A 20,368-nucleotide genomic window follows, 5' to 3' on the forward strand; every position below is an offset into this window, starting at 1 on the left:
TGTTGTCTGTGGTGTGTTCCATGGCTCTAAATACATATCAGAGTAGATGTAAATGAAAGTATCAAATATTATAAAAGGCTGCAGCCTGCTAATCAAACACCAGGGCTTTTAAATCTGTATTATCATGCATGACAGTTCAGAGGAGTAGAATTGGTACTGACCACACTGTAACATAATTATTTCTGTGATTAATTATTTGTACTTCAATAGCTTTTGGAGCCCCCACCAAGACCAGAGCTCATTACAGCAATTGCTGTACAAACATAATGTTGGGCAGTCTCTGCTCCACTGCATGGATAGTCAAAATAGAAGGACAGCCAGAAAGAGGAGAAATAAATTATCATCTTATTCACGGGGCTCCCAGAGTGGAGACTAAAAGCTACAGCCAAAGGATGTAGAGAATACAGGAGTTAATCTATATTGATATGGGATCCAGTGGGTTATATGTATCCCATGGCAGAGGGTTCAATCTAGATAATCTTTAAGGTCCCTTCCAACCCAAACCATTTTATGACTCTATATGCTATGGAGTATCCTAGGACAAATAGCTTCAGTAGGAAGGATGCAGACGGGTTTGTCCCACCCATCCAACATGCTACTTGCAATACTTCTCAGAGCAGTAAGAGATGTGGACTTGAGCTTCTTATGTGTTTCCTGTTTTGGAGACTGTCTTCATCACTAAGTACATGTGTGTCCTCTTGCAGATGTGCTCTCTTCAAGGAAAGCTTGTAAAAGCCTGCCTTAGTATGTCAGTTCTGGGCAGCAGAGCACATAAAGCCATTTCTGAGGGCTAGAGGTGTGACCCAGAGACACAAATCCTTTTTTATTTTTCAGTTAGCTCTCCTTGGCACTCTGCTCCTTGGCATCTTGGTTTGATGTTTCCTGCTCAACAGCTCAGGTTTTAGTCTCAGAAAGGCCCAAAATATCTCCCTGAACATCTCCTGCAATGACGCAGCAGACCAGCTCTTGTTCCAAGCTTGGAGCAATTGAAAACATGCATCAGGCAGTCAGTCTCCAGGCATGTAAATTCACTGCAGAAGTTCTGCTGTTCTATCTAAAGACAAGCAGTAAGTCCATGCCAAAGAAATTAGCTCCCCATCCTCCCTTGCTCCTCAGCTGATGCTGAGCTCATTCCAGTCTCAAAAGCCAGAGAAAACCTGTCCTTTTAGTAGATCTATATCTAGAGCAAGCTTGAGAAGTGCTACCACTGGCACAACTGCCATGTTAGACTCCTTCTGGAGATGCCCCAAAATGGGCTTTCATCACACTCAGGCTTTCCAGTTGCTGTGGTAACTGATTGCCTGTCCTTAACCTATTGTGACATTCATGTGTTCTAGGACTCACTGACAAGGAAACCAGCACTTCCATCTCATTTCCTAGGCATGAGGTGACATGAAAGCAAAGAAGAGAAGAAAGTAAAGTCTTCCTTTCACCCTATGCATTTATAACCTCTGTATAATTCAGACTTCAGGGGAATAACTCATTATTTGTTCCAATGTGCAAGCAAAACATTTCATATTCTGAATCATTTGTGTGATCATAAAATGTTTCTTGGTTCCCTTCTGCCCCTTTCCCTCCCTCCCGTCCTACTCCACACTGTAGTTACTGTTTTAAAATGACCTGGGAAGTCTTCGGAGAAAACACCATTCTGTCCTTAATATAGCCAGGCTCAAGTCTTAACCTGGCTGAGGGTTTCTTTTTTTTTTTCATTTGTATTCATGGAAATAGTTTAGAAATCCACATAGATGAGCCCATTGTTGTTGAAATTTGCCACACCAGTATACTATGCCACCACAGAATTAATCTTGGAGTTGCTGTAGGGTAGAGTTTTTGCCTTCATCCCTTGGAGTTGCTGCTGAAGATACAGCAATCCTACCAGTGATGCTATCAGTAAAGTTGAAATGCTAATGATTCAGCCTCATGGATTAGTTTTCTTAAACTGGATTTGGTCTTGTAAACCATCCTTGCCCACAGGGAAGAAGAGAGTAGCTGCTGCAACATCTTTGATACTACACTTTTGACTTGCCACTGTTTGAAATTTACCCTACCACAGATCTGTATCTTTCTTCTGAGAACATAGACATGGTCTAAATGAAAAAGAGAAAATTAATTCAGGTTTCCATAGAATGCAGGACTGGCATCTAAGGTCTTCAGAAAGAAGAACATGGTTCAAGATTCAAAAACTACTACAAGCACCCAAATCATGAAGTCCACTACTGCAGTATCATGTGAAATTCAGTCCAGGATACAGACAGGAATTTCACTGCTGCCCTATCCCTATCATACCTAAACAAAATCCCAAGCCTCTTGGAAATCACTAAGCTTTCCCTCACTGCCTGAGAAAGAACAGCATCCAGCGGTGATGTCAACAGAAACAAACTGATTCTGTGATGTCACATCCTGGTTGCCCCCGCAGAGACGTGTGTTGTCTCTGATGAGAACATGGAATGGGGAAGATGTCCATTGGTGCAGAAACATCACTGCTCTGTTGTCAGAGCGTTGGTCCAAGACTGGGATTGCAATGCTGCTCTTTACCCTCCTTTGTTTAACTTTTCTGATCAGCAGCATCAGTGCAGGTATTTCTTCTCAAATTTTTATGTTCAGAAATGACAAGGAGAGCAGAACTGCTAGTAGTCCTACAGGATAGACACATATCGCTATATCAGACAGGACTGGGCTTATTCCTTATCTTTGGTTGCATATATGTATGATGTATACTACAGCCTGATGCTGAACTTCTCCACTCATACTCCCTAAACAAGAATTTTATCCAGCCTGCCAATGGGAAAGCATCTGTGGCCATGCTAGCCCCAAAGTGCCTGGGCATTGCTTGGCAGAGCACAGGTTTGGGGTGGCTACAGTGATGCCAAGGGCTTTGGATAAAGTAGCATAGACATTTACAGACCAGCGCTTTAGCTGATGTTCTGTTCTCTAGTTTTGTAGCACAGCCGGTGCCACTGCTGTAAGTGAGCAATATGTCTCATTTTGTTCCCAGAATGTGGCCTACGACCATCTTATGGGTCCTTTCAGGGGACTGACAAAAGGTTCACGAAAGGGAGTTATGCCATGGAAGGGGAGTTCCCGTGGCATGTGAGCATCCAGAGCAATGGGAGACATGTCTGTGGAGGCACCATAATCAGCGCATTGTGGATTTTGACTGCAGCTCATTGCTTTGGAGAAGAGATGTGAGTACTCAAGGGAAGTGAGGACAGCACAGGCACAGTTGGTTGATAACATCCCTCCTTGTGGGAGTACGATATGAATGTCCTTGGGGTTAAGTGAAAGATATATGTGACTGAGCCAGAAAGAGAGTCCTGAAACCAGGAATTGCCTCCTTTGGGGAAAACAGGATCATTTTTTATCAGAGGTAGAGGTACAACAGAAATGTGCATGAATCTGGATAACCAGGAGATGCAGAAGGGGAATATTTTGAAGGATAGTCTGAGCTGGCTTGTATAAATTCCTGTGATGCTGTCCTGATGGCTTCAAGCATTACATGTTCTTAGGTTGCCGAGAGAAGCTGTGGCTGCCCCTTGCCTGGCAGTGCACAAGGCCAGGTTGGATGGGGCTTGGAGCAATCTGGTCTAGTGGAAGGTGTCCCTGCCCATGGCAGGGGTTGGAATTGGATGAGCTTTAAGGTCCCTTCCAACCCAAACCATTTTGTGATTCTATGATTCTGTGTGTCTACACATGTTGCAGTACCTTATAAAGAGATGTATTCCATTCCAGCTTATTCTAATCCCTGAATTACCCTTGCTTTCATATAACAAACACCTTTACTTTATGAAGAGTCTGATTTTAAAGCAGTAGCTTCTGGATAAATCAACCCCATGCACTGCTCAGGGGCAGAGTCCAGCCCTCTGTGAGCCCCTTCCAAAATTTGGCAGGTCTGAGAGCAGAGACTGCTCAGTCTGGAGCTGCCAACCCAGGGCACCGGAGATCCAGAAGATTCAGCCCAAGCCATCTGTTCATTAGGAAGTGGGCTATTTATAACTTGGTTACACCTCTCTCCCCTGAAAATCAGCTTTGCTTAGAAGTGAAGGTAAATTTCTGCAATATTTATAGCTAACCTGCCTCTGAAATTTGCTGAGCACCACCCTACCCTGCTCAGGAGGCACCAACCTTTATAACACAAAGCCTATATGATTGCTTATGTCTACACTGCTTCTTTTCTGTTCATAAGGCCACCAGACCTCACTGTTTTAGTGGGGGGAATTGACCTCAGTGTCCCGCTGGAAGAACATAAGCCAGACAGCTTGATCGTCCATGAAAAATTTGACAGAATGTCCATGCAAAATGACATTGCTCTGATCCTGCTCAGCTCTCCCATTGAGTTCAGCAATGAGAAAATCCCTGTCTGCTTGCCCTACATGCGTGACATCAATATGTGGCAACACTGCTGGATTGCAGGGTGGGGAACCACAAGTGCAGGTGAGATGCTGTCAGAAGATCTATTTTCTAATCATTTATCCATTTAAAGTAGATGTTGTCTCACAGGAGGGATCACCCACACTACCTTCCACTCTCTACCTCCCTGGTAAGCACATCCAGACCCTTGCACCCTCTGCACATCCACCAGTTCTCTGTTCAGTGCAAGAACCAGTCGTGAACTGACTTCCAGAGCAAAGTCCCTGGTACCCTGAGCACGTATATTCAAGCTGAAACCTTAGAGACATCTTTGCTCTGCAGAAACTCAGACTTCCTTTGAATGTATATTTTGGCATCCAAAGTAAGACAAGCTCAACCCTGGTCAGCAAGTTAGGCTGGGTCTATGCTGGTCTGGAGTAAGGGAAATGTGGGTGTAGGGTTGGTTTAATGCCTTCTTGAGCCAGATTGATTCGATGGTACTGGCCACACCTCCTCTTTACTCATTCAGAAGAGCAGATTGCTGTTGCTAATTGTTTAAGCATTAATGAAAGTAGCTCCAGCACTTATTGTGACCCAAAACATCTATCCTGAACAAATGTCACTAAATGGCTAATGGGCGTTTTCATTATTGGAAAGAATTAATCAGGAAAGAGTGAGCAGGGTGGTGCCTTGGGGCTTTGACAGTCCTTTTTAGGATTTAGTAAGTGAGTGTCCTATTTAATCCTTGCTATTTTGCTCGAAAGGGCTACTGCCTTCTCTCTGAAACTCTGCATTTTCCTTCTTAGGCTTCATTTGCCTCACATAACTGTAATACGTAGCACAACACTACGTTATAGTTGTGAAACTCTCCCATTTCACCAAGGTAACATAATCTTAGAAACAGAAAAGCAGGAGGCTGCTGCAGAGTCACTCTGCAGCTTGGCAGGATTTCTCTTTAGCTAGGCTCTTTGCAAAATGCATGCCATGTCTCCAGATAAGTCTCATGCTGCTGTGTGGGCACAGTCGACGTGGCTCCTGCTATCCAAATTACACCCAGTGTGAGGTCAATGAGCTCAGCCCTGGCACACCCCTGCTCTTCTGGAGATGTTTCAGAAGAAACCAGCAGAAGCTGGGTTTGGTGAGAGGGATGTGTGATGGTGTGAAATGGGCCATACCAAAAAGTATGAGGCATTGTTCCTCAGCAGAGGAAAACTGGTCATTTATGGTCTTTACCAGCTTTTTGTATGTAGCACCTCAGGCAGCACTAGCCTGACTCCCCTTCAGCTACAGTCAGACCTCAACAAGTACAGCCACCTCCTTGGAGATGCTTACCTCAAAGCACTTTAATCTGTGGGCACAATTCCATGGAGTGGCCCCATCCTGGTCCCAGGTCCCTGGGAAAGTGACCTGGCAAATTTCTATATTAGATCTTACCTTTGAGTTCCAGCTCCCCAAAGGTGATGAAGAAATTTTTTAGGTCTCCCCAACAGCAACATCCTCCAAAAGTCAATTTGTTCCTTCAGGTTCAGGTTCACTTTAAAGAGGAGTGAGGGTGAAATGAGTGGCTTTTCCAAGTAGCTCTGCATATTTTCAGTCTTTCTTGGTGGTGCCTGCTGTGATTTCTGTTTTTCCATCTCAAAGGAAGAATAAAGCAATTATTTCCATTGTATACTGCCATCTTGAGAACTGCTTTGTGGAATGTGCAGCTGGTGTCCTGTGTGAGGCACAGCCGTCCAGGAGAGCATGGGGATAACAAGATCATCTGCTCTGGGTAAAGCTCAGTGGACTTACCTCCACAGGGCTTGCACAGGACTCCATGAAGAGTTCCTCAAACTGAGCTCTCTGGAAATAAGAGTGGGAAACCTAAGGTGAGCAGTGCAGCTCATCTCAGGCCATCTCCAAGATGCACAGGATAAGCCATCCTTTTGGGGGTCCTCTAACTGCACCATGTCCCAGAGCTCATCTACAAAAATAAGTGATTTTTTAAATCACATTTAGCAAGCCTCCACTCCGCAGGATTTCAGCTTTATACATTAACACCTCCCCCATTTCTACCTACCTACCCACCATCTAATCTGGTGTGAAGTCAAGAGCACAAACTTATCTTTTCTAACATTTGGACAGCCTCTGTAAGCCCCCATGGCCCCAAGGCCATTCAGTTGTGGCCTGAGACCCTCTTGCCATGAGATGCTTTACAAATTCAGCTGAGGGCAGTCCCAAGGGCCAGTCTCTGGCTGTGGTTTCACACTTACTAGTGGTTGCACACTTACTAGCTCTGCAGGTTTTGTTAATTGTTCTCTTTTCACTACTTTGTTAGCGATTGGAAGGCCAACATCCCACATGATGCAGAAAGCACCAATGAAGCTCATCAGCAGGCAGCAGTGCTTGAAGAGTATCCCACAGCTAGTGGAGAACATGTTCTGTGCTGAGATGGAGAAAAGAAGAAGAGGTGCTTGGCAGTCACAGGTAAAATAAACAGGCATATGGATGGGCATGCTGCCTAGGCAGGGCACAGAGACACTGGAGAAGAAGAGCCTTCACTTCAGGAATGGACACTGATCCTTCCCATGGCTTCCTGGGATTGCTAAAGTTTCTCTGCAGGAGGCCAGAGCAGGATGCCCAGGGGCCAAGGAACTTCCTGTGAAGGTATATTGACCCACAATATTAGTGGTGGTAAGTGGTACCACATCTACCTGATGATCAGTCACTAGTGGTGTCCCCCAGGGCCCCTGTTGTTTAACATCTTCACTGATGATCTGGATGAGGGAATTGAGTGCATCCTCAGTAAATTTGCAGATGACACCAAGCTGGCTGGGAGTGTTGATCTGCTGAAGGGCAAGAGGGTTTGCAGAGGGATCTGGACAGGCTGGATCAATGGGCTGTGGCCAATAGTATGCAATTCCACAAGGCAAAGTGCCAGGTCCTACATTTGGGCCACAACAACCCCATACAATGCTCCAGGCTTGGGGAAGAGGGGCTGGAAAACTGCTCTGCAAAAAAGAACCTGGGGGTGCTGACTGATGGAGCTGAACATGATCCAGCTTGTGCTCAGGCAGCCAAGAAGGCCAACAGCATCCTGGCCTGTGTCAGCAACAGTGTGGGCAGCAGGGCCAGGGCAGTGATCATCCCCCAGTACTGGGCACTGGTGAGGCTGCACCTCTAATCCTGTGTTCACTTGTGGGCCCCGCACTACAAAAGAGACATTGAGGTGCTGGAGTGGGTCCATAGAAGGGCAAAGAAGCTGGTGAAGGCTCCGGAGCAAAAGCCCTATGAGTAACAGCTGAGGGAACTGCGGGTATTTAGTCTGGAGAAGAGAGGGCTCAGTGGGAGCTATATTGCTCTCTACAACTGCCTAAAAGGAGGTCATAGTGAAGTGGGGTTTGGTCTCTTCTCCTGAGTAACAAGTGATAGGACAAGAGGTAATGGCCTCAAGCTGATCCAGGGAAGGTTTTGATTGGGTATTAGGAAAAACTTCTTTACAGGGAGAGTACTGGAAGAGAGGCATTGAACAGGCTGCCCAGGGAAATGGTGGAATCATTGTCCCTGGAAGTGTTAAAAACTGTGTAGATGAGGCCCTCAGTGGGTCTATGGCTTAGTGGTGGACTTGGCAGTCCTGGGGTTGGACTTGGTGATATTAAAGGTCTTTTCCAACCTAGTCGATTCTATGATTCTTTGATTTTATGATTCTTTGATTCTATGACCTGGACAGTGGGGGTGCAGGACTCTTGGAGTCAGAAAGCAGTGGTGGTGCTGGAAACAAACCACCTTATCAAGCAGATGAGCCTTTCCTCATGGTCTCCCTCCCTGCAGCAAGAGAGAAATGAGTTCTGCATTTCAGAACATGAGCTCTGCGAGGGAAACTGTGAGCTGAAAGGAGAGCTAGGGAAAAGAGTGGTTTCCAACAAATCCCCTTGGATGAGAGACAGCTTTGGATGGCCCCGGACTCAGGATTTTGGACTGTTATCTCATAGCAATTAAAAACCCAGTGTCTGCTGTGGCAAAGCTGTGCAGCGGTGGGAGTGATGGGAGGAGAGGTCTCACATCTCTGCAGAGAGGGTTCAGCACACCATGCCCTGCCCACAGCATGGGCCAGGCAATGCTGCTCTGTCACCAGATTAATGCTGAAAGGAGACAGGAAAGTTTTTCCAGAACGGTCAAAGTGAAAGCATTAGGAGGAAAATTTAATCCAGGAATGTTTAATTTGAATGTTAGATACCTTTCTCAGGGGAGGTCCTTGCTTTTATCCAAATGTCTTTTGCTAAGATGGCAAGTTGGCCTGTGGGTGCCAGAACTAGTCACAGCTTATTACAATGAGTTAATGATATGGGATGATGGACTTCTCAGGTGAAATGAGAAGAGTCTGAGCAGGGTTTGACATCAGGGAATACTAAGGGGAGAGAGCTGACATAAACACTCAAATGTGGGAAAACCTTACTCAGAACTTGTGCCCTCAGAACATGTTCCATCTGAGGGATTGCTGTTCTGATGTCAAACAGTCTGAAAGCCAAAAAATGCCTTTCATAGCATCCAGCCTCCAGTGGTAAGGACTGGGCTGCCCTGCAGCCTCTGCTTCAGGACTAAGGTCTCCATTGTCTACTAGGCAAGGGGTTTTCTTACACATGTATTTGCAGGGGGATAGATGGGCAGACGCATGTATGCACAGCATTGTCCTGTAGTAGTCATTTGCTGAAAGAACTAAAACAGCACCCAGGACAGAGAGAGATCCTCTGCCCTTTAGGCAAAGACAGCAGGTACACGGACTGTGGACTGCAAAGCCATTGTGAGCTGACCTTGTAGCTGGGCAGCAGAGGGGAAGTTTCCCTTGCAGGATCATTTTTGATTAGCCAGAAAGCATCTGTCTCTGAAACCATTCATCTGGCAACTTTCACCTCCATTAAATTCAATCAAAAATTTTAAAAAGAAAACTGCCACAGGATAACATTAACATGATTAAAGAATGCACTTCCCAGCCCAGCCTTAAGTTCTGCAGCTGAATTATGCTGGTGAAACAGCAAGAGCACTTGTACCCAGCAAAATGGATCGCCTGTATTCAGAAGGCTGATGAGGGTACTATTTTGATCTACAATAATGTTAGAAGTGTCTGAGAAATGAACTAGAAATGTGAACCTTCCAAGGCTCACAGTGGAAGTACACAATGATTGCATGTGTGATAACGCTCATAACCCAGCTACTGCCCACATTCAGTAGAAGCTTGACAAGGCAGAGATGTCTTGCAACCTGAGATAACAAGAGCAAGACAAAATCACACCCCAGGCTAGAAGTGGAACTCTTCGAGGATGAAATAGGTGACTTCACCAGAATTCACTAATTTGCTGGAGGGGAAACATGTTGCTGATGGACAATTCTCTGGGAAGTACTGATTGAAGTCAAGTAGTGCACATTGTGACCTTTCTAGGCTGGTTCAGAAATCTTATGGCTTGTCCATAGTAGGATACCTGGTCATGAACTGGAGGGCTGAATCTGATGCTTGTTTTGCAGCATATACTATTGGACACCAATTAATCTGCCCTGGGCAGATGGCAAGGCACACTGTAGGCAGTGCAATCTATTGAGCTATGCTTGTCTGTAAAGATTATGGGGTTTATGTCAAACGAGAATGAGGCCAGATTTCAGAATACCTAAATCTTTTACAAAGTTAGCACTGTCAAGATGTTTTGGGCATGTTTTTGGTCTGTGCTAACAAGGTGTCTCCTGTATGACTTCCAGACACAGAATCACAGAATAACAGAATCACAGAATGGTTAAGGTTGGAAGGGACCACTGGAGGTCATCTAGTCCAAACCCCCTGCTCACCTAGAGCACATTACTCAGGACTGTGTCCAGATGGTTCTTCAATATCTCCGAGGAAGGAGACTTCACAACATCTCTGAGCATCCTATTTCAATGCTCAGCCACCCTCACAGTAAAGAAGTTCTTTTTTATGTTCAGGTGAAAATTCCTGTGTTTTAATTTAGGACCACTGCCTCTCATCCTATTACCTGACACAGCCCCAGCTTTTTCATAGGCCAAGAGGCACCCACAATAATGACTTTGGACCACTTTAGAAGCCAGGAAGGAAGAGCATTGTGGGCAAAGGAAAGACACCTGATCAGGGAACAAGCTCTGGAGATGCCAAGCTTGCTATTGTAAATGTGGTCACAGGAAACCTGTAAGTCATGCACTGCATAGGTGCATGATCTGTCTGGACATGAAGTAGATAAAAGCCTTATGTTAACCTTACCTGAGCTTTGCTGAAAATTGGGATACATTTGTTCATATCCAGAGCCAGGCTAAGATGAGCAAGTTACATCTAGACCCAAGGTTGTAAGTCCACATGATCCTCATCTGGATCCAAAGGATTACCATCCTAGGTCTTTGCACTGTATGTCATTGATGTACTGGATTTGCAACAAGCTGTTTTATATGAGTAACTAAAACCACACAGATATCTTCACCCAGGCATCATGTAGAAGGTTCATCCTACTGACCACTGCCTTAATGGCAACAGGACATGCATAGGAAAGCTCAGACATTTTACTAGCTACCATCATACTAGTACCAGACAAGACTAATTTGTGGATTACTGATGATATTCCTACATTAACTCAAGGAGACGGAATAGCAGAGCTTCCAAGTATTTGTACTTAAAAGAAAAAAACTATCCATTCACTTAAAAAGAAAAATCTATGGCATACCAATTCCCTTGCAGTTCTGCAGACAAATACATAGATTGACTGTGAATTAACACTAACAGGATCTGTAATTGACTTATAGTTCTGTTTAGTCATAAACATTAGCATTAATGGATGTTCATGGGGTACAAGTGCTAAAGAAGAGACACTAGAGATGGCCTACACATTATTTTTTGTGTGCTACATTTCTTCCATGACCCCATGAACCACAATTGATGTCTAATTCCTTGCTTTCTCAAGCATCTTTTGTTAGGCTCTGATGCAATGGTAACTGGAACAATAATTAGAGTAAAAGAGATTGAAAGCAAATGCCTCCTTCAGTGTCTTGCCTATCCAGACAAAATTCAGTAAACAGCCCAATTATATTTTAGAGATTCTCTGCAAGGAAGTCTGTAAGGGTAGCTCTGTGATGTGGCCATTAGGACAGAGTGTGTTCAGCTGGAAGTCACAGTTCACATGCAGTTCAGGTCAGCAGCAGATGAAGGGGGAAACAGTCCCTAGTCCAACTTTCAGGGAAAGGAATCATTGTGTAGCCACAAGCAATCAGTGGGATGGTTCCAGCTCTGCTTCACCATGTCTTACACTGTCCCCCAGTGTAGGGCTGATCTGAATCACGGGCTGAAGGTATCTACCCCCTTCCACCAGCTGTACCAGGAGGTGATCTTGGCCATCTCTGATTAATGTCTAAATTGATGCTAGGATGTAACTAGAGCAACGGGGTTTGATTTCTTTAGTTCTATAAAAAGGCAGGAAAGGACCTCTTTCCTTGACCTAAAGTATGTCCTGCCTACGTATGCTGTCAGCAGTTTGGAAAGGGCAAATGCCCTTTACAGCAGCTGGGATAATCAGGGCTCTCACTCAACATAGCTATAGCAACTGTAGTAGTTGTTGTAAAACCTTGGGTGGGATTTATCAGGCCACATACATATAGATAATTTCTATAGCCATTTGCATCTACCAAATCTCTTCCCATTAACAGGGAGAACCATGCTCCCCCTACCCCCTCCCCCCCCCCCCCCCCCCCCCCGGAAGTCATTGAGACTGTTTCAACCATCTATTTTAAAATTAGATAAATCCCTGTACAAGTGCTTGTTGCTCTGTGTTAACTAAAAGCAAGACCAAGGTGTTGAGACCACAGAGAAACACAGGACTCCAAGGCAGAAGAGTGCCTACATCCAAACTTCCAGTGTGATTTTAGATATCCCAGGTATCCCCCTGGCATCCTACTGCCTATCTCAAACTATGCCCCAGTGCCAATAACATGTCTGCAGTGGGGGCCTGACATGTGCTCTGGAAGCACCAAGAAGAGGTGATCAGTCTGGAGCTGAACTCACCTCTTGCTCCTTCACTTCATCTGTGCATAAGAGTGCTACACCAGTGCAGAACTAACAAAAGCTCTTGCATCCTTTTACTGGTGCTAACATGGCTCCAAAACTGCAAAGAAAGACTTGTTAAATAGAATTTTTGTTTTAAGAAAAAGTCTGCAAATGAAAATTGGGTCCATATAGGTAAATTATCGCAGATGCAAGGAAAAGGTCAGAAAGCAAGGAAGCATGGTCAATCCCTCAGGCTCTTCAAAATGCCTGAACAGAGGTGGCTAGATGGAGGTCTGATTATAGTCTGTAGGGATGCAGAATACTTGTGTGAGGCCTCAGGTTTGTCTATCAGACAAAGGTCTCCTGGGAACCAGATGTCAAAGCTAACCCCATTTCAGGTCAAAGTTATTAGTAGTGATGCAGAATTACCTCATGTTTGTACCTTACCTTAATGCTGAAGAGAGTGAGCCACTCTTCCACCCTCCTGGTGGATTCTCCATCACTGAACTATTGCTAACATGATGAGGTGGGTTTGTTTTTTTTTCCCAAAGGGGTGAATTGCTTTAAGTAGGAAAGTATCTTGGGAAGCCCCAGAGCAAAGCAGTAGAAAAGTTTCTGCATTTGCAGTCTCTTAAATGGCTTCTGAAGGGTGCTTTGATGTGCCGCTCATAAGAATCAGAGCACTTTTGCTGTGTCCCATGGGTTTGTAGGGCTTTCATCATTTTATCATTTTATGATATGGGCAGACAAGTGAACACATTCAAGCTGTTGTGGCTTAATTCTGTAATCTGTCAAAATCATTCCTTCCTGTTGCAAGGATCTGGAATGGTGATGATATCCCATGTCTCTTCTGCTTTCTTCTTCTGAGTTTTTATTTGCTCCCTCAGACTGAAGCTGTTCATTTTCCAGCAGGAGGGTCCAGCATTACTTTGTATGCCTGGTGGGTGAAGCTGTGGGGAGCAGAACATATCTGAATGGAGCTGAACACAAAAATTCACTGTGTGCTTGTCCTCAGAGTGGGGGAATGGGTGTGATGACTCAGAGGGGCCACTTCTCATTCAGTGAGTCAACACAGCTTTAAGGGAAAGTCATGACTCACAGGCAGATTTAAAATCTTTGAAGGAGTCGACAAGCATGTGGCAGAGGGTGATCCAGCTGATGTAATGTACTGAGACTTCCAAAACTCTTTCAGCCAGACTTCTCACCAAAGGCTCATGGAGAAAGTCAACTGTCATGAAGCAGAAGTGCTTTGGTTTGAAAGGGAGGCAACACAGAGGAAGGATAGACAAGAGAAGGGGCTTACAGATGGAGTTGTGTTGGCATCCATGCAAGGAATTTTGATGTTCAAGGAGGGTGAATGCTGAGATGACCAAGTCAGCCAATGCCACGGCAATTTTAGTAGTGGTCACAAATAAAATTGACTGTGCAGAGGTGCAGTAGGATCTCATCATTCAGAGTGACTGGAGGTTAAAACAGCAGATGCAGTTCACTGTCGATAAAGGAAAAGTGATGTATATAGGGAGAAGCAACTCCAGCAGTACACATGCAATGACAGGCTCTAATTTAAATATTACCTTGTAAGATCTTGGAGCAACTGTGGATAGTCCTTCAAAAACATCAGCATGAGGCTCTATGGAGGTCAAAAAGGCAATGAGGGCATTATGAATTACTAGGAAAGCAAATGCATGTTATGCTGGGACACTAATCTATGTCTGATGTGCTGTGATTCCCATCTACCCCATCAGGGAAAGTAGTTTTAGAAAAGGAGAAGAATAGAGTAGGAGGGATGACTGGGGACATGGAATGGCTTCTGGTGGAAAGCGGAATAACAGAGCAGAACTCTGAGGCTTGTAAAAGAGATGTCAGATGGAGATATGACACAGATTTCTAAAGTCATGAGCAGCAAGGAGAGGACAGTCGAAAGCTGTCCTCTTGTTCCTGCTGTTAAAGACATATGAAGGAAGGAGTGTCATGTGGTTGTATCAGCCAGCAGCTTTAAAACAAAGAGAAGGAAGTATATTTTCATCCAACAGATAATTAAACTATGGAAGTCGCTGACCAGGATGTTGTGGGTATTTATCCTAAGGGATAAATGGATTCAAAAAGCAATTAGATAACTTCCTGGATGAAGATCTCTCTAAGGCTATTAACCACTGTGATGTAAATACAACTCTGTAAATACTTGCCCTGTTTCTCATTCTCCTTCCCTGAGCACTTGCTACAGATGACTGTCAGAGATCGAAGTCTGGGCCGCATGGGGCTTGGTCCAGATGCATTATAACTGCCTGTAAGTCTGTGCCGCTAATGGACCCTGCTGACATCAGTGAGAATGGAGTTGGACAGTCTTGTCATTTTCCAGCAAGAGGATGGAGGGACAGAGTAGCTGACGATCACTGAGATCACAAGGGGACCCTATGAAAGGAGTCCAAGTGCTCTGTGTTACCTGAGTCAATTTTGATACTTACACGCCAAAAAATAGCTGTAGCCTCTTTCCTCCTGCCTTTCTCTAAAGATAGCTTGTTCATAGTGAAATAACTGAAGAAATCATGTTTGCGAAAGCCTTTACTTCCTGCAGCCAGGGCAATTCTAATGGCAAGTGTTGTTATTCACATGCTGATTCTCTCCAATTTACACAGAAATTACCAACATGGAAGTGAAACCAGCAATGAGTGCAAGGATTGTGTATCCACCTAATGAGTATCAGATGGGTTGTTCTCACTTCCTCAGAGCTTCTCCCACCTATGAAGATTTATGTGGCTGAATGTGTTTGTTCTGATCAATTACCCATGTTGCAGACATGGATACAAATACAAAAAGAAAGGAGATTACGCTCTTGGTCCAAAGCCCACTAAAGTCAGCAGAAATGCACCTGATGTTCACAGAAAGGTTTTGGCCACATTGAAAAGGATGAAAGTTTTTATTAGCTTCAGTGAACAAAGTGCATAAGTGCATTGTTAGTTGGTGGCAGTTTTTATATAACCCAGAACTATTTACCAGTGAATAGATCACATTACTCTCACCTCTCCTAATGGGAGGATTAACATGCAGTTGTGGAAGGCATGAGTTCAGCACCAGACCGGATTTGATGTGGTTGCTTTTCACTCATCTTCTAGTTGACAAGAATTGTGGAATAGAAACAAAGATGTTATTTTTAGGACTATTTTTCTGTCCAGTAACTTGGCACTGAGACTGAAGATCAGAGGCAGGTATGTGGTTGTGTGCTGTTGACCAGAATTATTTCACCACCAGGATGCAGGAGGCTGAAAGCAGCATAAGTTCTTTGATCTTCAGTTGTTAATCTGAGCATTCATTAAGTTAATGCTACTGGAAACATCACAGAGCTTAGATAATCATACCAGCACTCAGAACTTGCTCCTCCCACAAACTCTCCTACACAAAGATGGAAAAACCTTGGGCCAAGATTACTAAGAGATTAAGTTGGATACAGGGATATTGAGAAATGTCCAAGAACTAAGTTTATTTTCTCTATCTTTGGGCCTTGTAAAACCCAGGCTACTGATTCATCTGGGCTCCTGCTATAATTCTGTGAGTGAGATTATCACATGGAGAGGATGATTTAGCCCACTTTGTGATAAAAACATCAAGTTAAATACCTGAAGAGAAATGTCATGTTAGAAGTTGCACCCATTAAGGCAGACCAGCTCAGTCCATGTGGAAAGGGATCTGAAGCAGGATTTTTATCTCGGGGTTTGTGGGTTAGAGAAATGTATTTGCAGCTGCTGCCTGGGTTTTCACAGTGGTGTCTAACTCTCTGCCTAGGTTTTAAATCTCTTTGCACAGTGGACATTCTCCCAAGCCCTGCAGATAGCTATCCCTTTCCTCACTGACCAGGCAGAGAACAAAATGAACATGGGTAGAGAGACAAATAGTGAAAAGCAAAGCTGATTTGAAAGGAAAACTGATGATGTATTGTTTAGAGATTCTTGGCTCTGCTGTTGCCGCATGCAAATCTCATCCCTTTTCCACTGTGATTTTTTCAGTTATGAAATAAGATAAGACTTTTCCCCCCAGGGATAGTCACAAGGTATCAGGGATTAACTGGTACTTAAGTGCCCTGGGAGAACGATCCTTTGCAAGTGTGAACAGCCTCCAAATTGGATACTGAAACCAAACTTCCCTGATGGTGTGTGTGGGCTCTACCAGTGCTAAAAGTCTCCTACACTACAAAAAGCTGGAATGACGCATCCTGACATATCACCAATGAGGGACTGTCAGCCCTTGCTGCGTCACTGCCTTGCGAACGGCTCCCACTCTCTTGACTTCATTTATTATCTTCGTGTAGGAGGCTTGAAGCACCTTCCTTTTGCTACCAGGATAATATGTTTGGCCTGCTCCTGTCCTGAGGGGATTAGCAGTAAAATTTCCAATAATTTAATTGTGTGTACAGCCTAGGAGATGTTCTTTTATTCAAGCAGGATTCCATCACCAATGACACTGGTAACACATGGATCGAGATCGCTGCAAGGTCACCTGTAAAATTCATGAACATTCTTGGTTGAAACAGGGTTGGGAAATGTGTTCGGATCCTGAATCTGAAGGGGGTCCAGCACCACTGGCTGAGATGCAGACATGTAGCTACAATAACACCACTTCAGTGTAAACAGCATTGAATTTACAATTGGAGTCTATGATCCTAAAGGTCTTTTCCAACCTAAATGATCCTGTGATTCTATGACATTTTGAATGCAGAAGCAACATTTGCTCTGTATTTTTCTAAATTTTAGCCTCCTGCATGCATGTTGAACCATATTCATGTATATGAGTGACCTGGACCCTCCATCTAGAGCAGTGAAATAGGAGTTCAGCCATAAACTTTAGCAGGTGCTGATGTGTTGCACAGGGGACTACAGCCAATTCCTTACTCATTAATTGATGTGTGTTAGCTCAGTGTAGCTGCTGGCAGAAGGGGGTTCATACATTAATGACAAAGACATTTCTGAGTAGTGTGCAGAGGGAAGAATAACATTTCCCAGGAAAGAGGAAAGCTGGCTGTTACAGGAAATAGGTTTGCATTGAATTTATTTGCCACGTGTAGTGGAGATGGGGGAGAAAAAAGATTCAAACCCACTGTGGAATAAAACTTCTTTAGAGCAGGGTCTGCACAGCATTTAAGTACCTAACTGTGAGAAAAGGGCTGCATTTCGCTGTGTGGATCTTGTGCTAGTTTCTCTACTCCCTTGGGCTGTGTTCAGAGACAGCATACAGAGGTCATATAGGCAACTGGATGTGCTCTTGGTGTTCAGGCTACAGCATCAAAAGGAGGACATTCTGGCTGCAACATGCATTTGAAGGCTTGCACACACTGTGTGAGTGATGGTTGCCCTTGCAGTAGCAGGCAAGTTTTCAGTAAAATTACTGTGGTTGCCAGAAGTATTTGTCAGAATTAGTGTTCATCTCTTGTCCAATTTCTGGATGCTAGCCCACAGAATTAATGGTGGCAGCTACCTATTACCTACATGCTCTGGTTTTGCAGAGAAGTCGCAGACTGAATGAGCAGTCACAGCAATCTCCCTTTTCATTCCTGGATGTTGTCTCTTGGTGACGGGATTCATGTATCATTCTGGAGCCACAAGAGCATGTGGAAGAATCTGAGAAGGACAGGGCATTGCACTGAGCCAGAACTTGTCTTACCTCCTGTATCTGTTTGTTCTGCAGGGACATCAGGTCTGAGCTGTAAAATTCTGACTCCAAAATTTTCTTGTCCCCAAAATCCTCATGAACCTGGGAGAGAGTTCAGTTTTCCCATCAGCCTGTGGGATTCAGCTGCTGTGATGTGAGAGATGTGAGGTTTGACCTTGCTCTAACACCCTCCTTATGCCATAGGTGGACAGCGGGGGACCTCTGGTTTGCAGCAACAGGAACACCATGAAGTGGTTTCAGGTTGGCATCGTCAGCTGGAAACAAGATCGTGAAGACAATGAGGTCTTGTTGTCTGTTTACAGTTACCGTCACTGGATAGAGACTGAGACAGCCATAAGGGGGAAACCTTTCTTCATTGAAGGTGTGGATAACTATGCTAATAGTCAGTTGTCCTCCAAGGCTGAGCCACAGCTGGTATTCCTCGAGTATTGTCTCCTTTTATTTATCTCTTTAATAGCAATTGGATTACTCTAGAGAAGATTTTTTCAAAACATAATAAAAGTCAGAACTCATGTCTTATCCTTCTGTCGCACATATAATCGTGTCTCAGGTTAATTCCATCCCACTCATGAGCATACAGACACCAAAATGAGATGCAACTATGAGGCAGAAGACCAAGGCAGAGGCCATTGAAATGAAATGAAAGATCAAGACTCAAACAAGAGAGGCCATATGCCTCTGAAAAACACATATTTTCACACTGGTGGGTCATACCAGGCCCAGTTTTTTGCTGAGTTCATATGTAAAGTCAGATTGTGGCATCTGAAGGGGCTGCTCCCATTGGAAAGCTGAAACCCCAAGAAAGGTCTTAGCTCACGCAGTTGCATGTTAGCTGTTGGTAATACAGCTCTGGGTTAACATATCTTAATGCAAATTATCACTGAAACTAATTTATCTTATCTTTTGCAACTAGCCCAAGCTAAGAGCATCTTCAGAGACCACAGTAGCTTCTTAGATGCTACGTCAAGCTGCTGGGATTTGACTACATGTCAAATTCAATGTCTCCTTAAGTGGCCAGTATTGGAAGGTGTAGCATCATATAACTAATCAGTCTTATTTACCTGGCTTGCAAATGCTGGGTTTTGTTTGTTAAAGGCAACAGAGGAAAATTTAGTTGATTGAAGAGAACTGTTTCTGAGCTATCCATAAAATACTGTCTATAGAAACCCTTTGGCTTTGTAATTACCCAGAATTAATCCCTTACAAGTTAATGGTAAATCTAAAGGAAATACTTTTTTTTTTTTAATTATTCTGTTAGAAGCCTTTTACATTGCTGCTAAGAGGCCATCATCCAGCCTGAGCTGGAGCTGAGCTGGTCAGTGGATGGTTCTTCATTGCTTCTCCAGCAGCAAAGTGCATTGCAAAAGGTGTTATGGTCTTCACAAGGCATTTGCTTTTCTTGGAAGTGGTGGCAAAGGAGGCAAGCAAGAAGGTCTTCTTCATGTCCCACCTTTGAAGCAGCATAAAAGCACCTGTAATTTGCAGCAATGATAAAACCCAGTGAATGTGCAATGGGACAGAACCTTGCAAATTAGTTTTAATTACCTTGATATTTTCTGGCTACTGGTGGAGAAGCCTTGTAAATGAGAATTAATTCATCTACCCTAAGCTAATGCAAGCCCATCTAGGCATAAAAGTCAGACTTTATTTTCTGTGTTATCTGAGCAGAAAATGATGCTTAATTATTATTAGTTCAGAGTAATGCTTATGAAAATTGCTCCACATTAATTTCACATGGCTGACTGGCTAATGGATGCATAAGGGTCTTGTAACCCTTTGCAAAAAGACTAATAAAAGCTAAAAACAAGGGGAATATATTACTTTAGCAGCTATTAGTAGTAGACAGTGTCTGCTGGCATTAATACCTATATTTATTTTCCTTTCTATTAATAATATATCAACAGATTCTAGAAGCTGTGTCAGGGACTGGACATCAGGAAATATTTCCTAATGCTGCAATCTATTCAGCTACAGAATTGTTTCCCCCAGAGGAAATGAGATGTCCTCCTGCTTGAATTATTTTAACGTAGGGATTGCATAAAGCACTTTCATCTACAGGACATGGCATGGAAAAAGCCTGTGCTTACAGGGAAATACTCAGAAGATATTTTCCATCAGTAGCATTTGCAAACTGATAATTGTCTATGTTAAATGAAGGTGAAGCTACTTAGTGGGTATAGCTATGGGTTTTGATTCATCCTGCTGCTTATTTACTCAGTGGCTTTAGGGAAAGAAAGTTTGTGCTTCATTCCTCAGTTTCCATACAGTAAACTGAGATAATTGAGGTGCCTCATCCCTGGCAGTGTTCAAGGCCAGGTTGGACGGGGCTTGGAGCAACCTGGTCTAGTGGAA

At 43.9% G+C, this 20,368-nt stretch overlaps 1 protein-coding gene across 1 annotated transcript; it reads left to right on the forward strand.

The window, feature by feature from the left end:
• The first annotated feature begins 2,521 nt into the window (after positions 1-2,521).
• LOC101875101 (serine protease 55) lies at positions 2,522-20,014 on the forward strand. Its single transcript, XM_031046570.2, has 6 exons — positions 2,522-2,630; positions 2,996-3,185; positions 4,184-4,431; positions 6,665-6,813; positions 18,200-18,430; positions 19,931-20,014. Exons 1-6 carry the CDS (start codon positions 2,522-2,524, stop codon positions 20,012-20,014), a joined length of 1,011 nt encoding a protein of 336 aa, XP_030902430.2.
• Positions 20,015-20,368: the final 354 nt, after the last annotated feature.

This window comes from Melopsittacus undulatus, chromosome 3 (genome assembly GCF_012275295.1).
Source record: "Melopsittacus undulatus isolate bMelUnd1 chromosome 3, bMelUnd1.mat.Z, whole genome shotgun sequence".
Classification (NCBI taxonomy): Eukaryota; Metazoa; Chordata; class Aves; order Psittaciformes; family Psittaculidae; genus Melopsittacus; species Melopsittacus undulatus.